The 17,988-nt window shown below is 46.4% G+C and overlaps 1 protein-coding gene across 1 annotated transcript in view; it reads right to left on the reverse strand.

The window, feature by feature from the left end:
- The window catches only part of LOC106577213 (testican-2), a 73,647-nt gene that overhangs the window by 2,180 nt on the left and 53,479 nt on the right, over nucleotides 1-17,988 (reverse strand). The window contains exons 3-9 of the mRNA XM_014155118.3: nucleotides 15,207-15,321; nucleotides 13,442-13,547; nucleotides 11,064-11,175; nucleotides 10,756-10,893; nucleotides 8,415-8,633; nucleotides 5,937-5,999; nucleotides 880-1,017 (exon numbers count right to left, since the gene is read on the reverse strand). Of these exons, the coding sequence (XP_014010593.3) occupies nucleotides 880-1,017; nucleotides 5,937-5,999; nucleotides 8,415-8,633; nucleotides 10,756-10,893; nucleotides 11,064-11,175; nucleotides 13,442-13,547; nucleotides 15,207-15,321 (891 nt within the window). The remainder of the gene's footprint in view (nucleotides 1-879; nucleotides 1,018-5,936; nucleotides 6,000-8,414; nucleotides 8,634-10,755; nucleotides 10,894-11,063; nucleotides 11,176-13,441; nucleotides 13,548-15,206; nucleotides 15,322-17,988) is intronic.

Here is a 17,988-nt window from a genome sequence, read left to right on the forward strand (position 1 = left end):
TTGTAAAAACGGTCCCACCCATTACAAGTCTAAATGTGATTGGTTGATTCCACTGTCACTCCAAAATGTTGTTCTTAAACAGTTGAATGGCAGATGCCTTCTATCTGATGGCCTAACCAATGGCTGACTTAGCTAGCTAGATTTATCTCCCCAGAGAAGACCAAAGAAAAATCCTGATTGGATCTTTTTTTCTTTTCAGTTTTAACCCTTTCCAACAAAAACAAGGGATTAAATCAGAACATAATTGAAAATAATGTCATAAAAATGATCATTGTTATTATTATTCTTTTATAAATCCTTAGCTTTCTCTGAAGGCATAGATGGCCCTCATAGTTCCCCACTGTGTTTGGGTTAGTAATAATTTGCAGAGTGGCTCTATTTGCACTCAGCATGCATTTTTTTCACCATTCTGAAATGTCTAAATAATCCATATGTTGTTCTGAAATATGAAGACAGAAATACTGGACATTTTGAACTCTTATTAAGGTGGCGATTTTACAAAATGACAATCATGGTCTTGAATTGGACTCGCATTTTTCTGGTCTCGGTCTTGATTCGGTTTCGGACCCCTTGTCCCCCCTCCCAGTCTTGGTCTTGATTCGGACTCGATTTGCTCCGTTCTTGGTCTTGAATCGGTCTCGCTTTAGGTGATCTCGAACACAACACTGCGAATTACTGTAAGTCATTCTGGATAAGAGTGTCTGCTAAATTACTCAAATGTAAAAAAAAAAAAACTATGTATGCGTTGGAGTACAGACTGTGTATGAGTATCAATACTGATTGTGTGTGGTGGTCTGTAGCCTACTAAGTATGTGAGTTGGGTTCTATACTGAGTGTGTCCCAGGGGGTTTCAGCAATTGAACCCTGATTGTCTCTTACCACAGTCGGGGTTGCCATGGATTCTGGAGCTGGCTAGTTCCCCTCCCTGTTGGTCGACACACCAGCATTCTCCCCTGGCCTGATCACATTGCAGCTTCCTGTAGTATCCATCCTCATTACAGCTAGGGATAAACAAGCCTGACACACACAAAGAGGATTTTACATATGGAGGCACACATACGTTTTTAGATAGAATACATATATCAAATAAAATGTTATTTGTCACATTTGCCGAATACAACAGGTGTAGACCTTACCGTGAATTGTTTACTTACAAGCCCTTAACCAACAATGCAGTTCAACAAATAGAGTTAAGAAAATATTTACTAAATAAACTAAAGTAACACAATAAAATAACAATAACGAGGCTATATACAGGGGGTATCAGTACTGAGTCAATGAGCGGGGGTACAGGTTGTTGTTTGCATTTTGGTGTATGTGATGTTAAATTATCATAGCCTACCCTGTTATTTTAAAATAATTAGTGTTTGTATTATAGACTTAATTATCCTATGGTTTGATTAATTTAAGAAAACATTTAGTGGTTTGTATTAGAAGATAGGGAGAAAAGCTAATTGTTACATGATTGTAGAAAGGAAGTGCAGTTTTGGATCTTAATAGTCCAACAATAGACCTGCAAATCACTGGAATGCTAATAACCCCAAGATTTTGTACAAATAGAGCACCCTTTTCCTCAGCAGTCATTCCTTTCTGAGGAGGTCCCCAAGAAGGAGCTACAATGGAACCCAAGTTTGTCCTCTGTGCTCGGAAACAGAATCCTGGTGCACGGGGGCTACGCTTACAGAAAAGAACGAGATATGGCTAACAAATCTTTCTGGAAATGTACAGAGTACAATTCGTATTCGTGCCGAGGTTGCCTCACCCTCGCTGATGGGGTTGTTGGGAGACCACAACCACATCCCGGACGGAAAGCAGATAGCAGTCCGACATGTACTGAACAACATGAAGAAGAGGAGTTTGGAGACCATGGAAAGCACACTGCACATTTTGGAGTCTGCTACTTCGGCCATGTCAGGTGCTGTCAGGCATTATTTGCCCTCAGAATATAACTTAACAATCAGTATACAGAGGCACAAGCAAAAGAACAAAGACAAGCAGACGCAGGTTCCGGCTACAGTCCCTGGGAACCATGGCACGGCAGCTGGTGGTGACCAAGTTGGACCTGCAACTCTCCCCAATCCTGTCACTCCTGAAGTGGATCCAGTCATCCCTCAGATGAGGAGCACAACGGGGCCCGGCAACCCTCTCCAACCTGGTCATACCTGAGATCTACCATACTACGCATCGTGGAGAGCTGTTTCTTCAGCATGACAGTGGGCCAGACCCAGACAGGATTTGTATCTTCACAACCAAAGACAACTTGGAATTCCTGTGTGACTGTGAGCACTGGTTTGCCAATGGAACATTCAAGAAGGTCCTACCTCCATTCCATCAGGTGTACACCATCCACGGGATGCTCACATATTCATGGGATATGCGACAGGAGGCTGTGCTTGTAGCAGCTTGTATGCTGCCTGACAAGTCTGAGGTAGGCCTAGGGATAATCATTTTACTAGCATATTAATGTTGTTTTAAAGGGATAGTTCGTTCTTTAGAAGTTTAGCTTATTTTTGACTTCCCTAAGCTGTGGATATTTCCTCCCAACGGTTTTTACAATTTGTGTTAGCTAGTTATTTAGGAAGGTCCAGAATAAGAATACGAATCTGGCTAGCATTTTTGGAGAATGTGGAAATGGGTAATTTTAGTGAGTGATGCATTCAAAAGCATAAATTAAGTTCATTTAAAAAAAAAAGCTATCTAACAGCCTACTATTTTCTTTTTTTGTGTGGACATACAGTTGTGCGTTCCAGGCACTGAAGAAATTGAACCCGGATCTGAAGCCAGAATCCGTCATGACTGACTTCGAGCCAGCAGCTCCTGTGAAGGCCTTCAAGAAGGTGTTCCGGAGGTCCGCAACCGGGGTTGCTTCATCCATCTGGGACCACACTTCAGACGGCAACTGTCCCGCTGTCCTGAAGTGGCATCAAAGTACCGCAGCGACCCCGACTTTGCCCTCAAGATGCTCCACACGCTCGCATTTGTCCCGTCCGCTGATGTGATGAGATGTTTCAAGGAGATGGAGGAAACTCTGGTCTTTCAGGACCCAGTGTTGTCCACATTTGTGGCTGACTTTGAAGACACAAGGATTGGGCACCCGTTGGGAAAGGGTCAAAGAAGCCGAAGAAGAGCACTGGAATATTGAAACAAGGTTGATGACAACAGCAAATGGGTGTCTAACATGTTTCTATCTTTTGATTACAGAAATGTGGAACTACTACGATACTGTCCTGAAGGACATGGGGAAGACCAATAACGTCACAAAGGGATGGTGTCAGTCGTTTGTGGGGCGTCTCACCCCGATACCACAGTGACACAAACCACAATTTGCCAGTTCCTCGACGCCTTGCAACTACAACAACATAGGACGTCGCTACAGAGGGAGCAGGAACTCGCTGGTGTGCTATAGCCACGGAAGTTGCCCCGCGTGCGCAGCCACCAGCAGGAGTTGAAGCGACTCGTGGAGGACTACCAGAATAAACCACTTTAGGAGTATCTGAGAGGCATCGCCACCTTCAACAACACTGGAAAATGTCTGCTATGCCACATTTATGAGAACAGAGAGTACGTCTAAACTGGCACACCTCACCATGGCACTGCCCAGGTTCTTACCGCATTGTTAATTCAGGCCCTTTTTTTGTTGTTAGTTGCCTTTGGTGCTTATTATTTTGTATAATTTTGTTGGAGAACCAGGCTATTTGTGAATTGTGGTTTTGCTTCATTCATTCTGTTCAATCAAGAGATCCATATTTATAAAGCATTTGAATTGATGATGTGTTTAGGTTATCATATATACATAATTGATATTACATAAGCCAGTAAGCCATACGTTCTGGCCAACCATCATACTTAATCACGGTCAGTGTAAGTGTAGTGTAGCTTAAATGATACTGTATGTATGCAGCATTTGTTTTCTGCAGACAATTTCAAATGTCATAAGCCATGAATACAAAATCCATTCATTGAGAAGGTATAGGATAGAGGGGAATAACTGTGTAGACAGCACCATAGAAATAGAATGGCAATGTAATTAGAATATTCTATGGTCAGCATACTGCTGCTGCACCAAGGGGGGCTGCTGCTGCACCACCAAGGAGGGGGGGGGGGGGCTGCACCTGCACCACCAAGGAGGGGGGGGGGGGGGGCTGCACCACCAAGGGGCTGCTGCTGCACCAAGGAGCTGGCTAATAACTAGAGAACAAGGACACACGTGCTATGAATCTGGACTAGTTCCTTTACAAGGTTACGGAGACTTAAGCCCTGACACCATCTATCTGTAGGCTATTATAATATAAGATATGCACCACTATTTTATCAGCATCCTACTGAGGAACAGAAAAGGGATGAAATTGGGATAGAATGTCATAGGACGTCTATATCTAAGTAAATGCAGAATAAGGTGAAAAATGTGTTAACCCTTTACACTCGTACCTGTATACGGGTTGAAAATGGAAGATTTGGGCACTAATAATCTCCTAAATTGGAACGTAGTAGCTGTACAGTAACATGCTATACATGATGTCAGAGCTCAGGGTCTCCGCTTCACAGCTCTGTATGGGTTTTGACTGACAGATGTTCTGAACTTGAGCACCATGCAACAAGAAGTGCCCTCCATCCTTTCCGGTAATTGGACAACTTTTGCCAGAAAAATTGAGTTAGGGAAATGCTGCAAATTAAGATGACTTGATGGATTTTGAAAGATGAGATGTTAAAGATTATAATGAAGACAGCTTTGATGTCATACAAGTAAGCCAAACACCCGTGAGTCCAAATGTGTACTTCACATTCCATATCATAAAACTCATGTGATATACAGTGTCAACGTTCATGATCACTATGTTTGATGTACAGCTACAAGATGACATAGCGTCATACCCTGGGTTGTTCTCAACAGAATGAGCCTGTTTGTCTGTTGTATAGAACATTTTCCACAGACCACGCATCTGAATGCTCTCATGACTCCATTCTATGGGCACCAAAATTACAATCCGTTTCTCTGAATTGCCTAGTGAAAGCAATAGAACAAGCCTTCAAATCATGCCCACCTGACCCAGATTGTGATTTATATTGGACTGTTATTTGGATTGCGTAAACAACAGTAATTCTGTGATGGTGGGGAGGCAGGGCTGTGTTCCAAATAAAACAACTACAAGTGTGCTTGCTCTAGTTCCTCAACGGCACAGCTAAGAGAGCTCAAAAAAAGCACCTTATAGTTGAAGACTGTCATAAAAGTGCATTGAAATGACTTAGGAACTGTGTACACTTTGGAGAGATGTGTGGCCCCTTGGAGACACCAGTTAGTCCTCTCACTCACACCCTTGTCATTTTTTTTGTCTTATCGTGCTCCTGTTCCATGTTTTTGTCTTATCATGTTACTGAATTTATCCCAGAGTATTTTCTGATTTTGTTATCGACAAAAGCGTCGAAAATCAACAGTGTAATGATTGGATCCAGTGTCAGGTGAACTGTTGTGCACTCAGCTTTGGTCTAAACATTTCCCCATCATCTCCAAACTGTTACCTTTTAATCACTACCATGGTTATGCATGTGCTTTTCATATTTCTTCTGTAAGAAGCATTTAAATGTATCCCTATCCATATAGGACAATTTCCATGAGTGTAAAGGGTTAATGTAAATAATGTTGTATTGGGGCATATTCAAACCACGTGATTTCACGTTATCACATTAAATTAACATTTTAGCAGACACACTTATTCAGAACAATTAGGGTTAAGTGCCTTGCTTAAGAGCACATCAGATTTTTCACCTAGTGAGCTCGGGGATTCAAACCAACAACCTTTCAGTTATTGGCCCAACGCTCTTAACCGCTAGGTTACCTGCCATCACGTGAAATTCCGTAAGGGGTATGCTCACTCAAAGCCCACATGCACGTCTGGGAAATGTCAATCATGCAGGAACATGTAGCACATAATAAATACCCAGTTTGTTCTTGCCTCCCTCCTGTACTTGGATCCTCTCCAGCTCAGCCAGGCAGGGGGGCTCTGAGGGGGAAACACACCAACGCTTCAGTACATCACTTCAATACACACAGACACACACACACAAAATTGGCCAAATCGTAGAAAATTCAGATAGGCGTAGAAAATCTGTCGAACATTCACACAAATCTCCCATTGTAATGATACACGATTTATATGCCACTTTATATGCCACTGTGTTTCTCAGGTCAGATTCTTCCGTCTGTAGACTATGGAGTGGATTTGGATTAGAGACTGAAACTGTACCCAAAATGGCTCCCTATCCACTATATAGTACACTACTTTCATGGGCTCTGGCCAAAAGTAGTGCACTATATAGGGCATATGGTGCCATTTGGGACGCATGCAGTGGCTCCAGCCATGGGTCCAGTGGTAAACACAGGTCTTGTCTAGTTTCTGGCCGGCTGCTTGGCTGACAAACACAATCTGTGAGAGCTGTGGGAGGACCATCCTGGCAACAAGCTACAGTGATGTTACTGCACCACTGTGGCCATTTCCCCACCACTGGGCAACTAAAAACAACTAGTGGGAAGACATACAGTGATTGGCTGCGAGAGGGGCGAGAGGGGATAGAGAGGAGAAGAGAGAGGAGAAGAGAGGGGAGAAGAGAGGGGAGAAGAGAGAGGAGAGGGGAGAAGAGAGGGGAGAAGAGAGAGGAGAGGGGAGAAGAGAGAGGGGGGAGAAGAGAGATAGGAGAAGCGAGAGGGGAGCGGAGAGAGGAGGGGAGAAGAGAGGAGAGAGGGGAGGAGAGCGGAGAGAGGGGAGAAGAGAGAGGAGAGAAGAGAGAGGAGAGAAGAGAGAGAGGGGAGAAGAGAGGAGAGAGGGGAGAAGAGAGAGAGGGGAGAAGTGAGGAGAGAGGGGAGAGGAGAGAGAGGAGAAGAGAGGAGAGAGGGGAGAAGAGAGGAGAGAGGGGAGAAGAGAGGAGAGAGGGGAGAAGAGAGGAGAGAGGGGAGAAGAGAGGAGAGAGGGGAGAAGAGAGACGAGAGCGGGAGAAGAGAGAGGAGAGAAGAGGAGAGAGGGGAGAAGAGAGGAGAGAAGAGAGAGGGGAGAAGAGAGGAGAGGAGAAGAGAGAGGAGAGCGGAGAGAGGGGAGAAGAGAGGGGAGAAGAGAAGAGAGAGGGGAGGAAAGAGGGGAGAAGAGAGAGGAGAGCGGAGAGAGGGGAGAAGAGAAGAGAGAGGGGAGGAGAGAGGGGAGAAGAGAAGAGAGAGGGGAGGAGAGAGGGGAGAAGAGAAGAGAGAGGGGAGAAGAGAGGGGAGAAGAGAGGGGAGAAGAGAGGGGAGAAGAGAGGGGAGAAGAGAGAGGAGAAGAGAAGAGAGAGGGGAGAAGAGAGGGGAGAAGAGAGAGGAGAAGAGAAGAGAGAGGGGAGAAGAGAGGGGAGAAGAGAAGAGAGAGGGGAGGAGAGAGAGGAGAAGAGAGAGGGGAGAAGAGAAGAGAGAGGGGAGGAGAGAAGAGAGAGGGGAGGAGAGAAGAGAGAGGGGAGGAGAGAGGGGAGAAGAGGAGAGAGGGGAGAAGAGAAGAGAGAGGGGAGAAGAGAAGAGAGAGGGGAGGAGAGAGGGAAGAAGAGAAGAGAGAGGGAAGGAGAGAGGGGAGAAGAGAGGGGAGAAGAGAGGGGAGAAGAGAGGGGAGAAGAGAGGGGAGAAGAGAGGAGAAGAGAGAGGAGAAGAGAGAGGAGAAGAGAAGAGAGAGGGGAGAAGAGGGGAGAAGAGAAGAGAGAGGGGAGGAGAGAGAGGAGAAGAGAGAGGGGAGAAGAGAAGAGAGAGGGGAGGAGAGAAGAGAGAGGGGAGGAGAGAGGGGAGAAGAGAAGAGAGAGGGGAGAAGAGAGGGGAGAAGAGAAGAGAGAGGGGAGAAGAGAGGGGAGAAGAGAAGAGAGAGGGGAGAAGAGAGGGGAGAAGAGAAGAGAGAGGGGAGGAGAGAGGGGAGAAGAGAAGAGAGAGGGGAGAAGAGAGGGGAGAAGAGAAGAGAGAGGGGAGGAGAGAGGGGAGAAGAGAGGGGAGAAGAGAAGAGAGAGGGGAGAAGAGAGGGGAGAAGAGAAGAGAGAGGGGAGGAGAGAGGGGAGAAGAGAGGAGAGAGAGGAGAAGAGAGAGAAGAGAAGAGAGAGGGGAGAAGAGAGGGGAGAAGAGAAGAGAGAGGGGAGGAGAGAGGGGAGAAGAGAAGAGAGAGGGGAGGAGAGAGGGGAGAAGAGAAGAGAGAGGGGAGAAGAGAGGGGAGAAGAGAAGAGAGAGGGGAGGAGAGAGGGGAGAAGAGAGGGGAGAAGAGAGGGGAGAGAGGAGAAGAGAGAGGAGAAGAGAAGAGAGAGGGGAGAAGAGAAGAGAGAGGGGAGGAGAGAGAGGAGAAGAGAGAGGAGAGAAGAGAGAGAGGGGAGATAGGAGAGACACATCAACGGACACACAAGCACACCTTTCCCCAAAGTATACTCACTCTTTCTCCAGAAGCAGAGGCACCACTCAGCCGTAGACACCTTCCCGTCCCTGTAGGAGTCACATGAGTTGAAGAAGGGCTGGATGCAGACCTCATACTTGTCCAGGTTAATGGCTGCCAGCTCGGCCTGGTCCAGATACAGATCACTGTTGGTGTCCAGCTTAGAGAACATCCAGCCTACAGAGTCCTTACAGCTGGCCACTACGCTCCTGTCCAGGACTACAGACAGAGAGGGATATATGATACACACATAGAGACACACGCACAAGCTGGCAAACACACACATGTTCAGACATACACACACGTTGAGATACACACGCACATGCAAGCACACACACACCCACAGTGAAAAGGGGAGAGGAGGAATGAGGAATAACCCAAACAGACAGATCAAATATTCATAACAGTGGTAGAGGTCAGGATTATAGTAACTCCAAATATCATTAGGAAAATAAATGAGAATATCCACAATGTTGCATCTGATATGATGCTGGCCCTAGTTAACTCTTCCCTGATGCAGTGCAGGCCCTAGTTAACTCTTCCCTGATGCAGTGCAGGCCCTAGTTAACTCTTCCCTGATGCAGTGCAGGCCCTAGTTAACTCTTCCCTGATGCAGTGCAGGCCCTAGTTAACTCTTCCCTGATGCAGTGCTGGCCCTAGTTAACTCTTCCCTGATGCAGTGCTGGCCCTAGTTAACTCTTCCCTGATGCAGTGCAGGCCCTAGTTAACTCTTCCCTGATGCAGTGCAGGCCCTAGTTAACTCTTCCCTGATGCAGTGCAGGCCCTAGTTAACTCTTCCCTGATGCAGTGCAGGCCCTAGTTAACTCTTCCCTGATGCAGTGCTGGTCCTAGTTAACTCTTCCCTGATGCAGTGCAGGCCCTAGTTAACTCTTCCCTGATGCAGTGCAGGCCCTAGTTAACTCTTCCCTGATGCAGTGCTGGCCCTAGTTAACTCTTCCCTGATGCAGTGCAGGCCCTAGTTAACTCTTCCCTGATGCAGTGCAGGCCCTAGTTAACTCTTCCCTGATGCAGTGCAGGCCCTAGTTAACTCTTCCCTGATGCAGTGCAGGCCCTAGTTAACTCTTCCCTGATGCAGTGCAGGCCCTAGTTAACTCTTCCCTGATGCAGTGCTGGCCCTAGTTAACTCTTCCCTGATGCAGTGCTGGTCCTATTTAACTCTTCCCTGATGCAGTGCAGGCCCTAGTTAACTCTTCCCTGATGCAGTGCAGGCCCTAGTTAACTCTTCCCTGATGCAGTGCTGGTCCTATTTAACTCTTCCCTGATGCAGTGCAGGCCCTAGTTAACTCTTCCCTGATGCAGTGCTGGTCCTATTTAACTCTTCCCTGATGCAGTGCAGGCCCTAGTTAACTCTTCCCTGATGCAGTGCAGGCCCTAGTTAACTCTTCCCTGATGCAGTGCTGGCCCTAGTTAACTCTTCCCTGATGCAGTGCAGGCCCTAGTTAACTCTTCCCTGATGCAGTGCAGGCCCTAGTTAACTCTTCCCTGATGCAGTGCAGGCCCTAGTTAACTCTTCCCTGATGCAGTGCTGGCCCTAGTTAACTCTTCCCTGATGCAGTGCAGGCCCTAGTTAACTCTTCCCTGATGCAGTGCAGGCCCTAGTTAACTCTTCCCTGATGCAGTGCAGGCCCTAGTTAACTCTTCCCTGATGCAGTGCAGGCCCTAGTTAACTCTTCCCTGATGCAGTGCAGGCCCTAGTTAACTCTTCCCTGATGCAGTGCAGGCCCTAGTTAACTCTTCCCTGATGCAGTGCTGGCCCTAGTTAACTCTTCCCTGATGCAGTGCAGGCCCTAGTTAACTCTTCCCTGATGCAGTGCTGGCCCTATTTAACTCTTCCCCGATGCAGTGCTGGCCCTAGTTAACTCTTCCCTGATGCAGTGCTGGTCCTATTTAACTCTTCCCCGATGCAGTGCTGGCCCTAGTTAACTCTTCCCTGATGCAGTGCTGGTCCTATTTCACTCTTACTTGATGCAGTGCTGGTCCTATTTAACTATTACTTGATTTTGTATTGTTTATGTTATTTTTATTTAACCTTTATTTAACTAGGCAAGTCAGTGCTGCCCTTAATGAACTCTTACCTGATGCAGTGCTGGCCCTAGTTCACTCTTACCTGACGCAGTGCTGGCCCTATACTAACTCTACTGTACTGTCTCTTAACTTTATTGAGACAGTTCTGAAATGACAGAGAAGGTGGGATAACCAGATTAAAGGGTTGGAGCGTAGTTTGAACCACGACCTGCAGTGGGGAGAGGAGTATACCTGTCTCAGCTGGGAGTGTTGCTGGTAGATCACAGACTCTGAACCTGTACCATCTACCTCTTACCTGATCCAGAGGTAGCCCCTGCTGTGTTACTGGCTCCAGTCTTGCTGTTGTTGTTCAGCTTGGCGTTGCCCTGCAGCAGCTGGAACCAGTCCCTCAGCCTGTCCCCCAGATCAGACAGATCCTGCCCTGTACAACTCTCTATGGGGGAGAGAGGGAGCGAGAGAGAGAGAGAGAGAGAGAGAGAGAGGGATAGAGGGAGAGGAAGAGCGAGAGGGATAGAGGGAGAAAGTTATTGTATAGCATTGCAGGGGGGGGGTGTGTGTGTGTGTGTGTGTGTGTGTGTGTGTGTGTGTGGTGTGTGTGCTCACCATGCTTGACCTCTGTCTCTGTGGTTGGGGCCGCGGTTGGACAGGGACAAAGACCTGAACACTTCATAGTCAACTCCTTCCTTGTGAGGCACGCCTGCTGCTCCAGTTTACACTGCAACGCACACACACACACACACACCTCTTATCAGGCTATGTATCTCTGTGTTTTGTGTTTATTATCAGTGAATTACAACACGGCTGTAATGTTGTTGTGTCTCTTGGATCTAAAGCTTGTACATAATGCTTCAGATACTGTAAGAGGTTAACAGTGTGGACGGCCTCCAGAGATATACAGATACAGTAAGAGGTTAACAGTGTGGACGGCCTCCAGAGATATACAGATATAGTTAGAGGGTAAGTAACAGTGTGGACGGCCTCCAGAGATATACAGATACAGTAAGAGGTTAACAGTGTGGACGGCCTCCAGAGATATACAGATATAGTTAGAGGGTAACAGTGTGGACGGCCTCCAGAGATATACAGATACAGTAAGAGGTTAACAGTGTGGACGGCCTCCAGAGATATACAGATATAGTTAGAGGGTAACAGTGTGGACGGCCTCCAGAGATATACAGATACAGTTAGAGGGTAACAGTGTGGACGGCCTCCAGAGATATACAGATACAGTTAGAGGGTAACAGTGTGGACGGCCTCCAGAGATATACAGATACAGTTAGAGGGTAACCGTGTGGACGGCCTCCAGAGATATACAGATACAGTTAGAGGGTAACAGTGTGGACGGCCTCCAGAGATATACAGATACAGTAAGAGGTTAACGGTGTGGACGGTCTCCAGAGATATACAGATATAGTTAGAGGGTAACAGTGTGGACGGCCTCCAGAGATATACAGATACAGTTAGAGGTTAACAGTGTGGACGGCCTCCAGAGATATACAGATACAGTTAGAGGGTAACAGTGTGGACGGCCTCCAGAGATATACAGATACAGTTAGAGGGTAACAGTGTGGACGGCCTCCAGAGATATACAGATACAGTTAGAGGGTAACCGTGTGGACGGCCTCCAGAGATATACAGATATAGTTAGAGGGTAACAGTGTGGACGGCCTCCAGAGATATACAGATACAGTTAGAGGGTAACCGTGTGGACGGCCTCCAGAGATATACAGATACAGTAAGAGGTTAACGGTGTGGACGGTCTCCAGAGATATACAGATATAGTTAGAGGGTAACGGTGTGGACGGCCTCCAGAGATATACAGATACAGTAAGAGGTTAACAGTGTGGACGGCCTCCAGAGATATACAGATACAGTAAGAGGTTAACAGTGTGGACGGCCTCCAGAGATATACAGATACAGTAAGAGGTTAACAGTGTGGACGGCCTCCAGAGATATACAGATATAGTTAGAGGGGTAACAGTGTGGACGGCCTCCAGAGATCTACAGATATAGTTAGAGGTTAACAGTGTGGACGGCCTCCAGAGATATACAGATACAGTAAGAGGTTAACAGTGTGGACGGCCTCCAGAGATATACAGATACAGTTAGAGGGTAACAGTGTGGACGGCCTCCAGAGATATACAGATACAGTAAGAGGTTAACAGTGTGGACGGCCTCCAGAGATATACAGATACAGTAAGAGGTTAACAGTGTGGACGGCCTCCAGAGATCTACAGATATAGTTAGAGGGTAACAGTGTGGACGGCCTCCAGAGATATACAGATACAGTAAGAGGTTAACAGTGTGGACGGCCTCCAGAGATATACAGATACAGTAAGAGGTTAACAGTGTGGACGGGCTCCAGAGATATACAGATACAGTTAGAGGTTAACAGTGTGGACGGCCTCCAGAGATATACAGATACAGTAAGAGGTTAACAGTGTGGACGGCCTCCAGAGATATACAGATACAGTTAGAGGTTAACGGTGTGGACGGCTCCAGAGATATACAGATATCAGTTAGAGGGTTAACGGTGTGGACGGTCTCCAGAGATATACAGATATAGTTAGAGGGTAACAGTGTGGACGGCCTCCAGAGATCTACAGATATAGTTAGAGGTTAACAGTGTGGACGGCCTCCAGAGATCTACAGATATAGTTAGAGGTTAACAGTGTGGACGGCCTCCAGAGATATACAGATATAGTTAGAGGTTAACAGTGTGGACGGCCTCCATATATATAGACAACATAAAGACAAAGGGCTGTGATAAATAGCCTCAGAGGACCAGAGAGTTGTGGTGACGCATCTCTCCCATGTGTTTCTATTGATTTATGCTTTATCTTCTCTGACCTTGTTGAGAATGATGTGTTGAAAAGGGAAATTAAATGACTAAGTTCGATTCATATAAAGGCTCATTTGAGATAAATATAAGAAAATTGTGACTTGTCACTTTGTGTGTGTGTGTGTGTGTGTTGCTGTACCTGGGAGGCGTAGTTGTGTCCGTCAGAGCCACACACAGGACCAGAGGAGGAGATGGGACAGGGCTGACATCCTCCTTCAGGAGACCTCAGGGCAGGCTGCTTCAGTCTACAGAGCGTGCGTGCACACACACACACACATGCACCACGTGCACACACCACACACACACGCGCACCACACACACACACACACAGTATTTGAGCAGGCTGCTTTACTTAAGACACAGAGGACAAAGAGGTTCTATAATGCTTCCAATGGCTTGGTGGCAGCAGTAATGTATACTGAACAAAAATATGAATGCAACACAACAATTTCAACAATTTTACTGAGTTACAGTTCATATAAGGAAATCAGTCAATTTAAATAAATAAATTATGCCCTAATCTGTGGATTTCATATGACTGGGCAGGGTTATCCGTGGGTGGGCCTGGCTCCCAAGTGGGTGGGCCTGGGAGTGCAGTAACACAGCAGGGGCTACCTCTGGATCAGGTAAGCAGTAGATGGTACAGGTTCAGAGTCTGTGATCTAGTAGTAACACCCACTGGGGAGATAGGCCCAGCCAATCAGAATGAGTTTTCCCCACAAAAGGGATTTATTACAGACAGAAATACTCCTAAATTTCACCAGCTGTCTGGGTCGCTGGTATCAGACGATCCCGTAGGTGAAGAAGCCGGATATAGAAGTCGTGGGCTGGCGTGGTTACACATGGTCTGTGGTTGTGAGGCCGGTTGGACAAAGTGCCAAATTCTCTAAAACGACGAATTGGCATGCTGACTGCAGGAATGTCCACCAGAGCTGTTGCCAGAGAATTGAATGTTAATTGCTCTACCATAAGCTGAGGCAGTTTATGGTAGAGCAATTAACATTAAATTCTCTGGCAACAGCTCTGGTGGACATTCCTGCAGTCAGCATGCCAATTGCACTCTCCCTCAAAACTTGAGACATCTGTGGCATTGTGTTGTGTGTCAAAACTGCACATTTTAGAGTGGCCTTTTATTGTCCCCAGCACAAGGTGCACCAGTGTAATGATCATGCCTGTTTAATCCGCTTCTTGATATGCCACACCTGTCAGGTGGATGGATTATCTTGGTAAAGGAGAAATGCTCACTAACAGGGATGTAAACAAAGTTCTGCACAAAATTTGAGAACATTTCTGGGATCTTTTATTTCAGCTCATGAAACATGAGACCAACACTTTACATGTTGCATTTATATTTTTGTTCAGTGTACTGTGTTGCATACATCAGTTCGGCTTCGAATTTCACCTCAGAATAAATCTATATATTTATATTTTATTTTGTGAAAGCTTGTGTTGTGATAATGTAGTTTGATGGAGGTTTTCTACCTGTTAACACATCCACAGACATATCCTAAGGATCCATCCACAGGATCCTATCACAACAACCACAGGGTATTTATAGAGCTAACGACGTACAGTACCAGTACAGTACACCTAGATGTGTTTAATCATCTGTCTGCAGCACAGGAGGTTGGTGGCTCCTTAATTGGGGAGGACAGGCTCGTGGTAATGGCTGGAGCGTCACTCCGTTCCAGCCAATATTATGAGCCGTCCTCCCCTCAGCAGCCTCCTGTAGTCTGCAACACAGCAGTATCATTAAACATCAAGCTGTAATGAGGGAGAGATTAATTAAGAAAACACACTTTACTGTTAGGGAGCTAACCGTAGAAGAAGAATTTAATTCACTAACCTTAGCAACCTTAGAATTACCATTGAATGGGGTGTGAGACCAATCTACACACACTCACCTGTGCTCGAGCTTCTTGCGGTTGACACACACAGCCCTCTGGTATCCCTGGGCGATACACACCTTGTTTCGGCTACACTTCACCTTCTGACAGGGGTCTTTGGTGGTGTCAACATCTGTGGAAAGACAAGAAGATGCCATTTCCATCGCTATTCACATGGCCGTAACACATCTGGACAAGAGGAACACCTATGTGAGAATGCTGTTCATTGACTACAGTTCAGCATTCAACACTATTGTTTCCTCCAAGCTCAGAGTCCTGGGTCTGGACACCACCCTCTGCAACTGGATCCTGGACATTCTGACGGGCACACTCTTAGAAAAAAGGGTTCCAAAACGGTTCTGTGGCTGTCCCCATAGAAGAACCCTTTTTGGTTCCAGGTAGAACTCTGTGGAAATGGTTATACATGGAACCCAAAAGGGTTCTACCTGGAACCAAAAGGGGTTTCTTCAAAGGGCTCTCTTATGGGGACAGCGCGAAGAACTCTTTTTGGTTCTAGACTGCGTGGCTTTGCACGACACCAACTCCATCATCAGGTTTATCATGAAGGCAGTCAAATTCCACGTGACCGTTTAGTCACGATAATTAGGCTTCTCCAAGCTGCTGCTGGTCATTAGTAGCCTACCAAACTTGCTAACTGCTTGGTAGTCAGCCCTGTATTGTCCCTCTAATCACTCTGACATCAATGCAAATGTAATCCAAAATCTAATAAAACACTTAATGAGAACCCATGAGCTCATGTTGCACAATATTTCTATAGGCTATGCAATTGCCGAGAAAACAGAGTGATGGCCTTTACTAAAAATAGGAGGATCCCATCAGCTTTCTATAGGCTAGGCCTACTATATTTATTTATCAACTTTCCTAATATTATGCACATTGCTTATTTTTACAACAGGAGTATAGCCTACTTGGCTGGCATGAAAATGAACCACAGGAAAAGCGTCCTCCATTCCCTATTTAAGTGCATTGACGACGTATATTTTCGAGACAGGTGCATGATAATGGTCCATTGTAAATCAAAACAAATTTCACACATATATTATTTAGTACAGTATATTTAAGTAAATACAAGATTAAATCAAGAATAGTCTGATGGGTGACAATATTAGCCTATTATTGATAAGAAACATTGCAATTTTTTTGCAACTTTTTCTAATCATAGTCGCACACCTCATGTGGCCTAGCCCATAGGCCTATATGTTTTGGTAAAGTTTATATCACAACTAAAGTAGCCAAATAACACATTCATCCGATTTACAAGGGGTGTAGAGCCTAACTGGCATACATAAGCAGTGCGTGAGTTTCAAGTTCGGGGAAGATAATTTTCACCATAAAAATGCACCTTTATAATAAAAGCATTACATGCATAATTGCACTTGCGGTCGCTTTTGATAATGGTGTTTTCCCGCTAATGGAACATTCACACTTATAGCCTACAGCCATGTGCGCATGCTACTCTTATAATGTGAAGAAATAGCCTAATAGTTTATCAACATTTTAAACTAAACGTTCTGATCTGTTGCGTCAGCCACATTGCGTAAAAAAGTTATTTTGATGCTAGTGGTTGTATTTATTTGGGATCTATCACATCCCACAAATGTCCCAGACTATGTTTGGAATATTTATTTCTCGCACAGAATAGCATAGGTCAACATTTGTACTATGGAGGATAGTAGATTGACATAGGCTAGTGCTTTTGCTGTTCGTTAGGCCTACTCATCTTGTTGGCTGACGAAAAGTATATGTGGACAGTTATCCAATATCTTCAATATGCACAAGTCACCCACAACAAGTCACCCACAACACTACTCCCATCCACAACACCACTCCCTTCCACCTACGGGTGTCAGGGAACCACAACGAGGCTATCCAGTTCCTGCTCATCAAGTCCCCTCTGATTCCCGTGGTATTGGGATTCTCCTGGCTCCAACGACCCAATCCCCTCATTAACTGGTCTACTGGTGCCATTATGGGCTGAAGCCCGTTCTGCCACGCCCAATGCCTGAAGTCAGCCCAACATGCCCCGGGACGTCTTCCTGGGGGCTCGGAAGGTGCCCCGGACCTCTCCCTCATTCCCGCGGAGTACCAGGACCTCCGGGAGGTGTTCAGCAAGGCCGGACCACGTCGCTTTCGCCGCACCGACCCTATGACTGCGGGATTGACCTTCTCCCTAGCACCACGCCGCCCCGGGGACGTCTGTACTCTGTTGGGACCGGAGACCAAGGCTATGGATACCTACATTGGGTACTCCCTAGCTCACGGATTTATCCATCACTCTTCCTCTCATGCCAGCGTAGGCTTCGTCTTCGTGGAGAAAAAGGACAAGACCCTGCGCCCGTGCATTGACTACCGGGGACTCAATGACATTACGGTTAAGAACCGTTACCTGCTACTACTCATCTTCTCGGCCTTCAAGCCACTCCAGAGGGCCACTGTGTTTTCCAAGCTGGATCTACGGAACGCCTACCACCTGGTGCGGATACGAGAGGGGGACGAGTGGAAGGTTGCCTTCAACATGGCCAGTAGCCACTACGAGTATCTGGTCATGCCCTTTGGCCTCATCAACGCCCCTGCGGTGTTCCAGGCTCTGGTGAATGATGTTTTCTGCAACATGTTGAACCGGTTCGTCTTCGTCTACATTGATGACATCCTCCTCTTCTCCCGCTCCCCTCAAGAACACGTGCTCCACGTCTGGCAGGTCCTTCAACAGCTTCTGGAGAATCAGCTGTTTGTGAAGGCGGAGAAGTGTGAGTTCCATCGCTCCACCATCGTTTTTCTG

The sequence above is a fragment of the Salmo salar genome, chromosome 18 (genome assembly GCF_965601325.2).
Source record: "Salmo salar chromosome 18, fSalSal1, whole genome shotgun sequence".
NCBI classification, from domain to species: Eukaryota; Metazoa; Chordata; class Actinopteri; order Salmoniformes; family Salmonidae; genus Salmo; species Salmo salar.